At 40.0% G+C, this 17239-nt stretch overlaps 1 protein-coding gene across 8 annotated transcripts in view; it reads right to left on the bottom strand.

The window, feature by feature from the left end:
- CNOT6 (CCR4-NOT transcription complex subunit 6) overlaps window positions 1-17239 on the bottom strand; it is an 88981-nt gene that overhangs the window by 9898 nt on the left and 61844 nt on the right. For 6 of the 8 annotated variants that reach the window (XM_010375029.2, XM_030927215.1, XM_030927213.1 and 3 more), the window contains 6 exons: window positions 15580-15665; window positions 4332-4436; window positions 4182-4250; window positions 2953-3110; window positions 1690-1844; window positions 936-1090 (listed from right to left, as the gene is read on the bottom strand). In XM_010375029.2, coding sequence (XP_010373331.1) covers window positions 936-1090; window positions 1690-1844; window positions 2953-3110; window positions 4182-4250; window positions 4332-4436; window positions 15580-15665 — 728 coding nt within the window. The remainder of the gene's footprint in view (window positions 1-935; window positions 1091-1689; window positions 1845-2952; window positions 3111-4181; window positions 4251-4331; window positions 4437-15579; window positions 15666-17239) is intronic. The other 2 variants (XM_010375030.2, XM_030927214.1) reach the window with 1 other exon arrangement.

Below are 17239 nucleotides of genomic sequence, written 5' to 3'. Positions count from 1 at the left end.
TGTGCCCTACGACAAATCCGAGAAATACACATCTAAACCTGGGTTGGTGCTTCCAGCACAGGGCATTCACTACTTGTGCAAAAACAGCCCTATTTGGGACAGCTTGATTTTTAAAATTCTGTCTCCTTGAAACTTTTGGTCTTAGTTTGGATGTCCTATATCAAGCCTCACAAAATTACATCTAAACCCACTTTCTTAGATGTAAGTCCTATTTCCATTTTTTCTATACTTCACATTAACTATCTCTAGTTCCAACTGTTCCTCAAGGGACACAAATTTCAGCTCCCAGCATAACGGTCACTTGAAATATACTTTCAATTTGAAGTGGTCCATTTATCCCAAACTCAAGACCTTTAAAATAATTATTTTATTTTATATTTTTCTTTATTTTTTTGAGAAGCAGTCTCACTCTGTCACCCAGGCTGGATGCAGTGGGGCAATCTCAGCTCACTGCAACCTCTGCCTCCCAGGTTCAAGCAATTCTCTCCCTCAGCCTCCCAAGTAGCTGGGATTACAGGTGCCTACCACCACAGTCAGCTAATAAAATGATTACTTTAAATAGATCAGGAAAAGAAGTCAGCTTACAGGATATCCTTGCTTCCAAAAAATTATAAACGTGTATGGAGTTCTTACCCCTGAGCAGTTATTTTAACTAATATTTACTTCAACATTTCTTTTTTATATGAAAAATTCTTAAGCGCAAAAAAAAAAGTTTCTTAATGCTTTTCAAGGCTTCTAATACTTTAACAGGCAATGCTTTCTCATGTTGTTTTGTGGTAGAGAAAAAGAGATACATTTCAGGAAAGACAACTTCTCACTGAGTTTCTTCAGGTGTTAGACAAGACCGTGAATACACAATGAAATTTCTGTTTTCTATTCTTTTGAAGATTTCTAGTCAGAGCTAGTCAATTTTACAGGAAGTGAAGGGCACTCACACGGCATTTCAATCGATTCCTTCCGAAGTTCTAGCAGTACTGCAACCCCAATGTTATCTTTTGTCATGACTCTGTTCAGCATAGCTTCAGACCCCTCAGAATTTGCCATGGCTAGCTGATTAAATTCAACAGTGTGTTTCTGAACCAAAGTAAATCTAAAACAAAAACAACACACAACACACACAGAGTTGGGAATACCAAGAGGTTAGCTTTGTGGGAAATGTAGTTTTCCCAAACTTCCTTCACAGATACGATGGCACTTAAATCACATTATGGAAAATCCTCCACGGTTAGCACCAAGGTTCGCACATCCATTTAAAGTTGCTCTCAGTCTGTTATTGATACAAATAACAACTTGAAATACTTTTACAACTGAAGAAAATGTAGTAATCTTCTGTTTAGGTTTTATGTTGGAATATTCTACCTTGTAATTTTTAAACAATTCTTTTCTAAAGTATGGGTTTAAGAATCCCTGTATCGTCCTAGAGGGAATTTTAAATACATGGTATTTCAATTAACAATTGGAGTTAAACCCTAGTAAACACCTGAAGAAACAGCAGTACTTTAAGCATGTCTCCAAAACAAGGTTATTTCTGATGATTAAAAACAAACAATCCCCTAGGTCAAACAGTATCATTTTCTTGAGTAATAATATAGTGCCTCATTCTCTCATTTGCCAATTCATTTCCCCACCCTTGGCCCCCACCCTGCAAATACTGAGAAAATGTTATTTTTCAAAAATAAGATGACTTACTTTTCTGTCTTGAAGAATATTGCACAGCCATCAACATGTTTCCTTTCTTGTTCTGACATTGTCCTAGCTCTAGACTTAGGACTGAAGAATCCATTATAGCCACGTTCTTTCAGTTCTACCAGAAAAAAACTGTAATACTGTTCCGTTTCAACCTCCTGAAAAATTGTAAACAGCACAGTCATTTCATAAGAAAAAAATTAGTCTGCATATTAACTTTCATGTATAGTTTGAGAGCTTGAAATGATTTCCAAGGACTCGTCTGCAGATTAAAGAATGTAACATCTTTTCACACCAGGCTTGGTGGCTCATGTCTGTAATCCCAGCACTTTAGGAGGCTGAGGCGGGCGGATCACTTGAGGCCAGGAGTTCCAGAACAAGCCTGGCCAACATGGTGAAACCTCTTCTTTGCTAAAAATACAAAAATTGGCCAGGCGTGGTGGTGCATGCCTGTAATCCCAGCTACTAGGGAGGCTGAGAATTACTTGAACCCAGGAGGCGGAGGTTGCAGTGAACTGAGATCATGCCACTCCACTCCAGCCTGGGGGACAGAGCAAGAACCTGTCTCCCCACCCAAAAAACAAAAAAAAAGAAAAAAAAAAGGTAACATCTTTTCAATGCTCTTTATCTGAAACCAACTGGAACACCTACTTGTCATTTTACAGGTACCAGGTGCCAAGGACAATTCATTGTTGTTTAGGAACAATGAATGAAAGACACATACTTCTATGTATGTATATTTCCTTATGTCTTAGAACTGATGTGGAACAAGAATCACAGAGATCGAAGAACTTTACAAATCATAACTTCAGAGCCTTGGGGAGAAAGTAACATGTCTAAGATTATGCAAGTGACTATAAGAGCTGGATTGAGAACCCAAAATGATCGTGTACCAGGTCAGTCCTTTTTACACGGTGCCTTAATTGTTCTAGTAACATGGTCAGCAATGCAAAGTTATAGCTTGACCATGCCAGAACTTCAGTAACTTTGCCACCCAATTCAAAAATAGTGCAGGGGCACTGGAGGAAGGAGGAAGGTGAGTATTTAGTGGTCATGGCAAATGCAAAAAAACCAGCGTAACTCATTTGCTTATTTTGCAACACAGCACTGCAAAGCAAAGCAGGCAGTACTCCCAGGATTCACTAATAACAGCAAAAAGCAGTACTTTAAGAACTACCGAAGCTGAAACTTCAAATGTGTCAGTGTAATGTAGTCCTAGTTTGCTCCTTGCTTTATCAATGCTAGTTCGACTCTCTTCTGACTTACCTGAAGACTTACGATATCAGCATTGCAGCTCAAGATTTCTTGAATAATGGCCTTTTTCCTGTAGTCCCAGTTTAGTGCCCATGATGGACAGTAGCCGTATAACTGCCGGGTCGCATATTTATCACAAAGAACATTATAGCACATGACAGAAAACAAGGCTGTAGGAAAGATAACTTTACTTATTCACACACGTGGCAGAAAAAAAATATATAATTAATTTCAGTAATGGTTTTCACTTAAATGTTAAGTTTGACTGTATTCATTCAATCTATAGTCACTGAAAAGCTACCATATGCCACACATGGGGGATAAATAAAAGACGGTAACACAAGCAGGATAGATAAGTGAACAAGTTAGAATACGACGTACTACCTGCTACAGAGGCAGGCACAGAGGTTTGGAAGTAAAAAGTCTAAGCTTGTGAGCCCTTCGGTCTCTGTCTAACATTCCTCATTTCTATACTCCTACCATGCTACCAACTGTTCATGTAAGATGTGGAAACTGGATAGGTAGTCCTTAATAGGCATGCCTCATTTTCTTCTACAGCACAACTATTATTATCTCATGCAAAATGAAAACAGTATCATAGACCAAATTTTGTTACACGCGCCATGAAAGCTCCCAAATTATTTTCATAGAATTTAGGTTAAAAGGAGATGAGCAGTCATTAGTTCCACTTTCCTCTTAAGTAAGGGTTTAGCTCTCTTGTAACTCGGTAGTGTCAAATCCATTTGGAACATGCTAGGATTTGAAAACTTCTCACAGAGAAAGATTTGGGTGTATTCATTTTAAGTGAATTTCATCAGTACATTACAGAAGGGTTTCTCAACAAGAGTGGCACTACTGACATTTAGGTGAAGTCTGTTGCGGGGGCCTGTGCCATGTACTACAGAATGCTGAGCAGCATCCCCAGCCTCCATCCACTGGATGCCAGCAGCACTTCTCCCCGGTTATAACCATCAAAGTTGTCTCCAGACATTGCCAAATGCCCTCTGGGGGATAAACGGCCCATTTGAAAAGCACTGCTTTATAGTACACTTTCTATATAGCACAATGTAATACACATAGAGGTCATGTGAGCAAGAATTCTTTTTCATTACCTCCCAAACCAAATCAACCTTAAACATTCTATCTTAATGCTACCTGTAATCTAAGCATGCCGACAATACTGTTAGGCTTATAATAGAGACTGAGCAAAAATAACAGTTAAAAAATAAAAGACTACCAACCAGTTGGCCTTGTTCTATCTGGTTCTTGTAACATAATCCAAGACCTTGGAGGTGGTTGTTCTGTTGTAACTAGTGGAGTAGAAAATACAGAATTAAGCAATATTCTTACACATCTTCCTAATAAAAAAGTATAAACAAATAACCACTTACTTCTTTTTGCAGTACCTGACAAATTATCAAGCAAATAGTTCAGCAGCCGTCTTGTTCCATCTGGTTCCTGATAAAGGTTCAATATATCCTGGGTAAGGGGATTTCCTGGAAATAATTTTTAAAAAGTAAAATGAAACTAAGCACTAAAATGTTTCAAAATTTTATCACGTACCAAAATTATCAGATCATCTATAACAATGTTATAGTTACTAGCAAGATGTCAAACTACAGAAAATGTTTTTTCAGTTTTTGATGTAAGAGTAAAAATGATTCACACCATGTTCTATATACACATTCAAAACATAACATGAATGGGCCGATGTCAATCAGAAAGGCTCTAGCAGTGCTCTGTATCTGACCTGCCTTGGCAATATTTTCAATAACACAGATGGTTATAACAAACGAGAGCCAGTAAAACAGGAACACGGCAGCCAGGTGACTGGGGGAGTGAGTGGGCAGAGGAAACAGTGAAAGGAAGGATGAAAGCCAGCGTAATGCATCAGAGAATCAAAACTCTACAATGTCCCACAGCTAACAACAAAACATCCTAATGACAAATAGACACTTGCACTTAGATCTTTTAAAGTCATACTGAATAAAGCAACAACATGGGGCTGACTTGGCTTAAGAATTAACTTACTAAGGAGCGGGAAAAAATCCCAGGGCCATGAGCCGTCTGTAAATTCAGTAACTGCTTTGTACCAAAATGAGAGCAAATACAATGATTTACATACACCCACAAGAGCCTCAAAATCTCTCAGAAGGATTTCTTATGTACATGAGAAATAAAAGTACAAATAACAACAGTACAGTGCAGGGTTTCATGGACCAAAGTTCCTATCCATTCTACACAAGCGTTGTGTATTATTCTGGATGCCACAGCGCCATTTTAAGAAAACCAGACAAATTCTGCAGTTTGAAGAAGGCAGATAAAATGGTCAAAGATCTTAACCATACCAAATGAAGAAAAACTAAAGGATATAGTAGATAAGAATGATCACAACCTAAAGGAAGTGTTTTTTCCTATTCTCTCATAAAAGACTGGACTCAAAGAGCAGAAGGAAGACTGAGAGATAAGATCTAACAGGAAAGGCCAAGGCAGAATAGAAGAGGTTGGCAAACACTGTTAGCTATTTGAAATGCCCTGTGCTGTGGGGCAGTGGAGTATCCTTCAAAGAAGCTGAGTTGCATGGATGGGAAAAATGGCAAAGTTCATTTACCTTTAAGATCTCTTTCAGTTTTAAGATTCTAGGATTCTAAGAATTATAAAAAGTAAAAATGTGCTGCTCTAAGTGCAAAGTAGGTATTTGCAGGAAGACAATTACAAGAGCACCAATCTCTCACATGTGTGGTTCTTTATACCCACCAGTCTTTTCATGTTTTCACTGAGTCACAATCCTGTGAGATAGGCAGTTACAACCTGAAGCTTATCAGGACCCTTTGTGAAACACATCTTGAGAAAACGAAGTCAACCGAAAACTTCTCAGTATCAGGTAAACAACTCATTCTAACCAGACCTACAGCGATGCTGTTTTTTTTTTGTTTTTTTTTTTTTTTTGTCACGGAATCTCGCTCTGTCGCCCAGGTTGGAGTGCAGTGGTGCGATCTCGGCTCACTGCAAGCTCCGCCTCCTGGGTTCACGCCATTCTCCTGCCTCAGCCTCCTAAGTAGCTGGGACTACAGGCGCCCCCCACCATGTCTAGCTAATTTTTTTTTTTTTTTGTATTTTTAGTAGAGACAGGGTTTCACCGTGTTAGCCAGGACAGTGTCGACCTCCTAACCCTGTTATCTGCCCATCTTGGCCTACCAAAGTGCTGGGATTACAGGCATGAGCCACCGCGCCTGGCCGATGCTGTCTTTACACTACTTTCTAGTGCAAAGAATATTGACAGGTGACTGCTTCTACCTATGTGATCCCCCCTTGTAAGATCTTGCTTTATAAACTAAAAAGCATCCCCAAATACAAAGACCTACTTATGACTCTAATAAATGCACCTGAAGCCCAATGGTGTGGTGGACGTCACCTACATCCGCTTGCTTTCGGGAATTTTTTTTTTTTTTTTTTTTTTGAGACAGAGTCTCGCTCTACCACCCAGGATGGAGGGCAGTGGCGTGGTCTCGGCTCACTGCAAGCTCCACCTCCCAGGTTCGCGCCATTCTCCTGCCTCAGCCTCCCGAGTAGCTGGGAGTACAGGCGCCCACCACCACACCCGGCTAATTTTTTGTATTTTTAGTAGAGACGGGGTTTCACCGTGTTAGCCAGGATGGTCTCAATCTCCTGATCTCGTGAACCGCCCGCCTCGGCCTCCCAAAAGTGCTGGGATTACAGGCGTGAACCACTGCGCCCGGCCGGGATTTCTTTTAAATTGAAAATTAATCTGCTCTTCACTACCTGGAAAAAGAAAACAATATACATGAATAAAGTCAGTAACAATAAAATTCTGGAATTAAAACATTATACTGAGTCCTGAGAAAGGAACAAAAGTAAATGAGAAGTTAGAGTAGATGGAGTAAAAACACTTTTCTCTGTTCATCCCGATAGGTACAACTAAAAGCACTGTATATTATGTGTAAAACAAACATAAAACTCTGAAACAAGGAGAGAAGGAAGAATAGCCAGAGAATGCAGGACTGACGAATGGCACAGGGGTGAGTTCCCATGTTTACTTTTTGCCTCAGATATTCGAGACATGCAGCTAAGGAGCCACTAACATGGAAACACCAATGGGTACGGACCCAAAAAAATCCCAACAAAAGCCAAAGGACCAGGGAAGGGCTGCCTAAAAAGACAAAAATTTTAGATAAGAACCACTCTACTCAAGCTTAACACTAAGGAAAAAAACGTGGTCCCATCTCTACCCACACCAGCATGAGCAAGTAGAGAGCCTGGCAGACCTTCTGCTGCAAGAGAAAGAAAGGAGGTGATATGGAGCTCCCCCTCCTCCCTCTGAGGTGGTGTCAGAGGAGGCCAAGTAGAGTCAAGACTTTCACCATCTCTCTACAATAAAGAGGACACCCCGTCGGTGGAACCACGTGAGGAGCCAAAACTACCACCTCCACCAGCAGTAACAAGGAGTCCCTACTCCCAGGTGTCAAGGAAAGCTAAGTGGGACCTGAACTTCTACCTTCACTGGCAGTAAGGAGACAATGCCCTGGTTCCCTTGCCACGGCAGTGCTAGGGAAAGAAAACCAAACTAAAGAGTTTAATGAGATCTAGAGTCTCATAATATGAGTGAGTCCAGTTTCAAATGAAAATAGCTAATCACACCAAAACACGAAGATACCAAATGCAAACAATAAATAGCTTCCACCCTGAGATGACAGAAACAGAATTACCCAACCAAGACAAAGGAATCATGACAAAAATGCTTCAATGAGAAATTACAAACATGCTTCAAATAATAAAAAAAACCAGGAAGACTGAGCAAAGAAAAAGAAGGTTCAGGCAAATAAAACATTTAAAACCAAATGGAAATGTTAGAATTGAAAATAAAATAAATGAAGGCTAGGCATGGTGGCTCATGCCTGTAATCCCAGCACTTTGGAGGCTGAGGCAGGAGGATCACGTGAGGCCAGGATTTCGAGACCAGCCTTGTTAACACGGCAAAAGCTCGTCTCTACAAACAAACAAACCAAACTAGCCACGCATGGCAGCGCGTGCCTGTGGCCCCAGCTACTTGGGAGGCTGAGGTGGGAGGGCTGCTTGAGCCTGGGAGGTCAAGGCTGCAGTGAGCCAAAGACAGTGCCACTGCACTCCAGCCCAAGACCCAAGCTCCTGATTGACTGATTGGCTGATCAGAACACAGACCAACAACAATAAAAAGAACAAAGTCTCTGGGACTTGCGGGACTATAACAAAGGATCTAACATTCATGTCATCAGAGCCTTGGATGCTGAGGACACGAAGGACAGGGCTGAAAAAGTACTCAAAGAAATAATGGCTGAAGATTCTCACAATATGGCAATAAATATAAACCAACAGATTCAAGAAGCACAGTGAACCCCTAAACAGGAAAAACCCAAAGGAATCCACAGCAAGACACATCACAATTAAACTTCTGAAAACTAAAGACAAAGAAAAAACATCTTGAAAGCAGCCGGAGAAAATAACACCTTACCTGCAGGAGAAAAACAAATCTGAATGACAACAGATTTCTTATCATAAGTCATGGAGGCCAGAAGGAAGTAGCAAAATATTTTTCAAGTGTTGAAAGAATTGTCAAACCCAGAATCTTATATCCAGTGAAAACATCCTTCGGGAATGAAGGGGAAATAAAGACAATCTCAGATCACAAAAAAACTAAGAATCTGTTGCCAGCAGATCTACCCAAAGGGAACCACTAAAAAAAGTTCTCTAAATACAAAGGAAATGATAAAAGAAGGACTTTGGAACATTAGGAAAGAAAACAATATAGGTAAACAAAAAAATATGGGCAAATACGAGATTTCCTTAAGTTTTCTAAGTCATGTTTGACAGTTTAAAAAATTCTGGCCCAACATGGTGGCTCACACCTGTAATCCCAGCACTTTGGGAGGCCGAGGTGGGTGGATCATAAGGTCAGCAGTTCGAGACCAGCCTGACCAACATGGTGAAACCTTGTCTCTATTAAAATTCAAAAATCAGCTAGGCATGGTGGCGTGTGCCTGTAATTCCAGCTACTTGGGAGGCTGAGGCAGAAGAATAGTCTGAACCCGGGAGGCAGAGGTTGCAGTGAGCTGAGATTGCGCCACTGCACTCCAGCATGGGCGACAGAGCGAGACTCCATCTCAAAAAAAAGAAAAAAAAAAATCATAAAACTAATGTGATTCTAAATTTATGTAAAGAAAATATTCTGAACTGTTATCAATGGCAGTGAATGAAAGTGAATAAAAGGATGTAAAGAGAGTTAAGGTTTGATATTTCCCTTGAACTAGTAAAATAACACCCACTTAGACTGTGGTAAGTTATACAGATAGTGTGACACCTAGAGGAACCATGAAACACATCTATACAAATAGACACACTCAAAAACACTACAGAAGAATCAAAATGGAATCTAAAAACTGTTTAACCCATAGGCAGGCAGAAGCAAAGAGAAAAAGACAAAAGATGAAGAAACAGAAAGCAAAAAAATAAAATGGCAGACTTACATCCTAACTTAATTAACTTTAAATGTAAATGGTCTAAATATACCAATTAAAAGATTGGTAGAATGGATTTAAAAATATGACCCAACTATATACTGTCCACAGAAACTCACTTCAAATGTAATAATAGAGGCAGGAAAGGAATGGTAAGAGATATATAATATAATGCAAAAGTTGATCAAAGAAAAGCAGGAGTGGTTATATTAGTATCAGACAAAGTGGACTTCAGAGGAAATAAAATTGCCAGAGATAGAAGATAACATTATGTAATAACAAAGGGTCAATCCCTTAAGATGACGCAGCAATTCTAAGTGTGCTTCCAAACAAGAGAAGTGCAAACTATTTTATGCAAAAACTGACAGAACTGAAAGGAAAATAGAGTCTACAATTACAGCTGGAGACTTTAACACCTCTCTCCCCACAACTGACAGAACATGACAAAAACCCCACTACCATCGACCTAAAAGACATTCAGTTAATATATAGGAGCTAATAGATATTTATAGAACATTCCATCCAAAAACAGAAAACACATTCTTTTCCAGTACTCAAGAAACATATGCCAGGATGGACCATATCCTAGGCCATCAAACAAACTTCAACAAGTTAAAAAGAATTGAAATCATACAGAATGTTCATTTTCTGACCACAATGAAATCATATCAAAAATCAATAACCGAGCTGGGAGTAAAGTGCTTGTAGTCCCACCTACTTCAGAGGCTGAGGTGGGGGGGATTGCCTGGGCCTCAAGAGTCGGAAGCCAACCTGGGTAACACAGCCAGACCTCGTCCCAAAATAATAAACAAATAAAATATACTGAGCTAGTGAAAATGAAAATACAAATATCAAAATTTGTTGCTGGACATAGCTTCTAAAGCAGGGTTGGGAGGAAAATGCATAAAGACAAAAGTCTAAATAAAGACAGAAGCCTCAATTCAATAATCTAAGCTATCGCCTCAAGAAGCTAGAAAAAAAAAAAAGCAAATGCAAGAAGGAAGGAAATACTAAAGAGCAGAACTCAATGAAATAAAAGTCTCCATATTGTTTTTATCTAAAAAGCAATAGCAGTTTTTTTTTTTTTTTTTAAGTTGCTTCTGCTGAAGGAGGGCGCACCTTCCTGGGCTACGCTGGAAGCACCGGCTACCAGGCCGGCTTTAGGCCACACTGTGAGGAGCAGGGGGCCCAGCCGGGCCAGCCCCAACCGCCCAAGGTCTCACTCTCCACAGGGCCCTCCTCCCATGGCATGGATCCTGCACCAGGCTCTCCACTCATCACGCCTCCAGTTATCCAGGTCCTTGCCATCTCCCTCTCCTCCCATGCGTCTCTCTTGGCCTCTGAGACTAAAGAACACTTCTTTTCTCCTCTCTGTGGACCACGTCCTGATAAAAGTGCCAGGTCACTAGACCCCAGTAGCCTGGAGTGTGTTCCCTGTGGCCACACACGGCTGCACCGTTCTGAGGCTCAGTCCAAAAGCCAGTTCCTTCCTGGGGCTTCAGAACTGGTTCTGCAGATGTTGGCGGAAGGATGGACACTTAGATCAATGAAACATAATAAAAAATCCAGAAACAGATTCACACAGATATGCTCAACTGATTTTTGCCAAAGGTGCAAAGCAATTCAATGGAGGTAAGATCATCTTTCAGTAACGCTGCTGGAGCAACTGGACATCCACAGGCCACATACGCACACAAAAAGAACCTTGAGCTACTCCTCACATCTTTTAACTCAACCTTAAGTCAAAATGGATCATAGACTTAAATGAAAAACATAAGACCACAAAGCTTTTAAAAGAAAACCTAAGGGAAAAATCTTTGGGACTTAGAGCTATTCAAAGAGTTCTTAGACTCGAAACAAAAATCAGGATCCATAGAAGAAAAAACTGATAAACTGGGCTTCATTAAAATTAAAAACTTTTGCTGTGCAATGGCCTTGTAAAAAGCTACATACTGAGAAATACGTGTAAACCACATATTCCACCAACGACTAGTAGCTAGAATATATAAAGGACTCCCAGTAAAAAAGCAAACAATCTAATTAGAACACGGACAATGACAAGAAGAAATGTCACTGAAGAAAAACATTACAGATGACAAATAAGCACCTGCAAAGATGCTGAATATCTTTAGTCATTGGGGAAATGTAAATCAAAACCATGAGATGACTACACACCAAAAGGCTAACACAAAAATAGTGACAACACCAAATGCCGGTGAGGATGCAGAGAAAGTGAATCACCCGTGCACTGCTGGTTAGAATGTAAAACAGTACTGACACTACAGAAAACCATTTAGCAATTTCTTAAAAAATTAAATACACAACCCTCAAATGACCCAGCCACTGCCCTCCGGGACATTTACCCTAGAGAACTGAGTAACTCACACAATAACCTGCACACTGAATGTTCACAGCAGCTCTTATTTGTAACAGCTCCAAATTGGAAGTCATCCAGATTTCCTTCAGCAGGTAAATGGTTAAACTAACCACGAGACATTTCTATCATAGAATACTCCTCTCGTCCATTTAAAGGAACAAATTATCAATACATGCAACCAGGACAAATATCCAAATAATTAACCTGAGAGGAAAAGCCCATCTCAAAAGACTGCATACAGTATGACTCCATTCAGTGGCATTCTTTTTTTTGAGACAGTCTCGCTCTGTCGCCCAGGCTGGAGTGCAGTGGCGCGATCTCGGCTCACTGCAACCTCTGCCTCCAGGTTCATGCCATTCTCCCCCCTCAGCCTCCCAAGTAGCTAGGACTACAGGAGCCTGCCACCACGCCCGGCTAATTTTGTTTTTGTATTTTTAGTAGAGATGGGGTTTCACCATGTTAGCCAGGACGGTCTCGATCTCCTGACCTCATGAGCTGCCTGCCTCAGCCTCCCAAAGTGCTGGGATTATAGATGTGCGCCACTGTGTCCAGCCCCATAGCATTCTTAAAAGAGCAAAACTTAGAAGGAGTGAGCTGGGGCAGGAACAAAGTAGGTATGGCTATAAGAGTGCAACAAAAGGATCTTCTGGTGATAGAAATGTTCTACAATCCTTTTCTAAATGGACATATAATTGTATATGTTTATGGGGAACGGTGTGGTATTTCCACACAGTTATTCACTGTGGAATGATCAAATCAGACTAATCAACATATCCGTCACCTCAAATACTTATTTCTCTGTGGTGAAAACATTTAATATCCATTCTTTTAGCTGTTTAAAAATACAAATTATTATTAACTACAGTCACTATGCTATGCAACAGATCACCAGACCTATTACTCCTGTATATATGAAACTGCGCACTCTCTGACCAACATCTCTCCTTTCCACTCTGTCCCCTGTCCCCAAGCCTCTGGGAACAACCATTCTACACTCTACTTCTATGAGTTTGACTTTTAAAGACTTCACACATAAATGACATCATGTTGTTTTTGTCTGTGTCTGGCTTATTTCACAAAATATTCTGTATCTTGACTATTCTGTGTACGATAATGTGAAACTATAGTTTTGAAAGATGCTACTACTGGAGGGAGTTGGGTAAACGGGATAGGATTGTTCTGCATTATTTCTTGTAAGTGCATGTGAATCTACAAGTATCTCAAAATAAACAGTTTAAGAAAAAAAAAAAAGTGAATGGGCACCTAAGGTCACAGTCCTGCCTTTCACTGTAGCACAATTTTGAAGAGCATTTAAAAATGTAGAGGAAAAGGTGAAGGCTGCCAGCCATCCTGCAACAACTTCAAAGAAAATGGTATGAACTGATTCATGAGGCAGAAATACTTTGGTTCTGCAAGAATGTATGACATATAATAGCAAACAAACATGACTCTGAACTAAGTGATATATATTTTCTCTCTTCCAAGCGGATGCCAGGAGAAATCAATGATAGTTTTCAGAAGGCAGAGATGACACAATTGCTTTAAGAAGTAAAGCAGCAGATCTACCCCAAAATGGATCATTCCACCCAATGTTCCGACACAACATTAGAATTAAAGCGTAAACTGCAAAAGCTCAGAAAAATAAAAGGATTTGTCCAAAGGAGGTATAAACCAATAAAAGAAGACTGCTATGACGAATGTGTAATGCTGTCCAACAGGATATGTGAGATAAACAAATGTCTCTTTGAAACTACACTTCCAAGAAAGAAACACAGATGTCTAGAGGTGATAAAGTAAAGCATCTGAAATGGAAAAGCAAGGGATCATCAAAAATGAAGGAGCCATAAAGAACTGCCCCTACCGCTGCAGCTGCAGGCATTTACACTTAGAGGCTTTCATATACATTAAATCAGTATGCAAATTTACGGCCGGGTGCAGTGGCTCACACTTGTAATCCCAGCAATTTGGGAGGCCAAGGAGGGTGAACCACTTGAGGTCAGGAGTTTGAGACCAGCCTAGCCAACATGGTGAAACCTCGTCTCTGCTAAAAATACAAAAACTTAGCTGGGCATGGTGGTGGGTGCCTGTAATCTCAGCGACTCGGGAGGCTGAAGCAGAAGAATCGCTTGAACCTGGGAGGAGGAGGTTGCAGTGAGCCGAGATTGTGCCACTGCACTCCAGCCTGGGTGACAGAGACTCCATCTCAAAAAAAAAAAAAAAAAAAAGAAAAGCAAATTTGTGACTGGTGACCCTAACTTCAAATAAAGTTTGTGAAAAGCCTTAGTGAGTACGAATTACAGTTTGTAAAACATATACTGTAAGATTATGAAAACCCTGAATTGGAAAAATATACCTCTGCCATGAGGAAGACTGGAAAAACAAAGAGGGTCTCAACATTCTGTAATGTTCCATTTCTTTTGCATTAAAAAAATTATACATAAAAATGATAAAGTATTCACTGTTAATTCTGGCAGTTAGTATATGGACACTTTGCCACACAGGACTTTTCTGTTCTTCAAATTTAGAAACAGCTAGACTGGGAAATATAACAGAAAAGGGCATCTTCATCTTGCATTTCACTGGCCTTTATTTTTAGAAGCCTTAGCTAGTTCAGCCCACACAGAAAAAACATTCCAAACCATTTACAATGCTGATGTTTGTTGAATATGACTTTCCATACATTTTAAAAGATATATTTGTATTTTTTATTTTTTTTAAAAACTTATTTTATGATATATAAAATATTTATAGGACTAAAACCTTTTATATAACTATTTTTAATAAACTAAGAGTGGAATTCCTTTTTTTTAAAGACAGAGTTTCGCTCTGTCACACAGGCTGGAGTGCAGTGCCACAATGTCAGCTCACTTCAACCTCTGCTTCCCAGGTTCAAGCAACTCTCATGCCTCAGCCTCCCAAGTAGGTGGTACTATAGGTGGGAACCACCATGCCCAGCTGACTTTCGTAGTTTTGGTAGAGATGGGGTTTTGCCATGTGGCTCATGCTGGTCTTGAACTCCTGGCCTCAAGATACCCGCCCACCTGAGCCTCCCAAAGTGTTGTGATTACAGGTGTGAGCGACTGAGGCCGGCCTACGGGTGCAAATCTTGGAGCCTTCATCCAGTGACTTTTTTGAAGAAGCAATTGTACAGTAGGCTAGACACACCTACCCAGGGCTGGTGAAGAGCCGCTTAACATGATAAAAAATTTATAGGCATTGATGCATTGTCAAAATGTAACTTTTAATATTGTTGGCTTAAAAAATATTTATTTTCTAATAGTTCTTGCTGGATCAGTTATAGCCCTATAATCAAGTCCTCATAAATCAAGAAAAATATGCTTAAATCTTGATCATCAGCAGGTTCAAACGGTCAAAATTTTCTACTTACTGTTTTCTGTATATATGAGCGGCTCCATTTTTTTGAGATTTGAATCTAAGAAAAACAGCTGTTTATAACATTATGAAATAAAGAAAGTATAGCCCCAGGGAAGTATCCCCAGAACACAGGGTTCATTAAAACACAGTCTAGAAAAGAAGGGCTGGGCCCGGAGCAAAAAAAAGAAAACAAAGACTAGTAGAGAGTCTATAGCTGAGCAGAGAAGAATAAAACCATTGCCATATAGCTAAGAAACTGATGAAGTCTGGGGGAAAATGAGTCTTTAAAGAATCCCCTAGCAGAAAGATTCTTGCCTTCTTTAGATTCAAAGACATATATACAAACCATAAGAAGTACAAATACGGAAGTCATACCTTTCAGGCCTAAAGTCTGCAACTGAAACAGTTTTCCCAGCTCAAAAGGTAGAACTCGTAACAGGTTGTTATTTAAATGGAGCTCCCTGTTGATGTAAAAATTCCAGGAAGTCAGAAAACTATGTTAGCCTTTAACAGTTAAAATCAACAACACAGTTTCTAGGAATATAAGCACCTAACAATGAAAAAATGTTACATTATATTTCAATGTCTAGTACAGCATTTCTTAAACTACATGTGGTTAAAAAAAAAAAAAAAAAAAAAAAAAAAAAAAAAAAAAAAAAAAAAAAAAAAAACTGCCAGAGAATAAAAGAAACAAATTACTAGAAAAATGAAATAATGGGGGAAAAGGACAAAATACAAGTCCCAATTTTTAAAAAGTATTAGATTTAACAGACATATAAAATTACTCAATTGCTATATTAATCTCACTGCAGACTGGCAAGACAGTTTGCAAACTGGCCCCAGGTCACAGACCACACTGAGTATCACTGGTCTAGCACATGTGGGGTCTACTACACATTTAAGAAAGTGGAAATGATAAACTAGCCTACCAGGTGAATTCTTAAAAGAGAACTAAAATAATCATTTATGACTCAAAAGAGCTTATAACAGCTGCACAATTAAGCTTATGATTGCTATTAACTAAAGTTGCATTTAAAAAATAACAGTAGCTGTATTAACTATTCATTATTATTCTTAATAATTTGTTTTGCAGAGATAGCCATAATATAAATATCAAAGGAATCTTCAAGGGTTGCGGCAGAGCGGGGGGAACATTCGGGGAAAGAACAACCAGAGACCCAATACTGACACAGTGGCAATGTTAACACATTCAGTTTTATCTGTCTTTTTTTTTTTTTTTGAGACAGAGTCTCGCTCTGTCGCCCAGGCTGGAGTGTAGTGGCACGATCTCCCCTCACTGCAAGCTCCGCCTCCCAGGTTCATGCCATTTTCCTGCCTCAGCCTCCCAAGTAGCTGGGACTACAGGTGCCCGTCACCATGCCCGAATAATTTTTTGTATTTTTAGTGGAGATGGGATTTCACCGTGTTAGCCAGGATGGTCTCCATCTCCTGACCTCGTGATCCGCCCGCCTCGGCCTCCCAAAGTGCTGGGATTACAGGCGTGAGCCACTGCGCCCAGCCCTATTTGTCAATTTTTAAGTGTGCAGGATATATATTTCTAAAATCTTTGGTTTTTGACATTTAAATGAATCTTGGTTACCGAGCAAGCCAGAAGGTCTGTGTGGCTGTAAACTGAACAAGAAGAGCTAGTTCTGATATCTGGCTCCTGTTTATTTCCAAACACAACACACAGAAAAAAGGAGGTCCCTTGGCTGGCCGCAGTGTGATCCCAGCACTTTGGGAGACTGAGGCAGGCAGATCACTTGAGGTCAGGAGTTCGAGACCAGCCTGGTCAACATGGTGAAACCCCGTCTCTACTAAAAATACAAAAATTAGCCGGGCATGGTGGCACACAACTGAAATCCCAGCTACTCAAAAGGCTGAGGCAGGAGAAATGCTTGAACCCAGAGTCAGAGGTTGCAGTGAGCTGAGGTCACACTACTGCACTCTAGCCTGGGTGACAAGAGTGAAACTCCATCTCCAAAAAAAAGGAGGTCCTTCCTCTGTTTCCAATAAAAAAAAAAGGAGGTCCTTC

This window comes from Rhinopithecus roxellana, chromosome 3 (assembly GCF_007565055.1).
Source record: "Rhinopithecus roxellana isolate Shanxi Qingling chromosome 3, ASM756505v1, whole genome shotgun sequence".
NCBI lineage: Eukaryota > Metazoa > Chordata > Mammalia > Primates > Cercopithecidae > Rhinopithecus > Rhinopithecus roxellana.
Note: the sequence above shows the minus strand (reverse complement) of the source record. Positions and strands in the feature narration are given on the sequence as shown.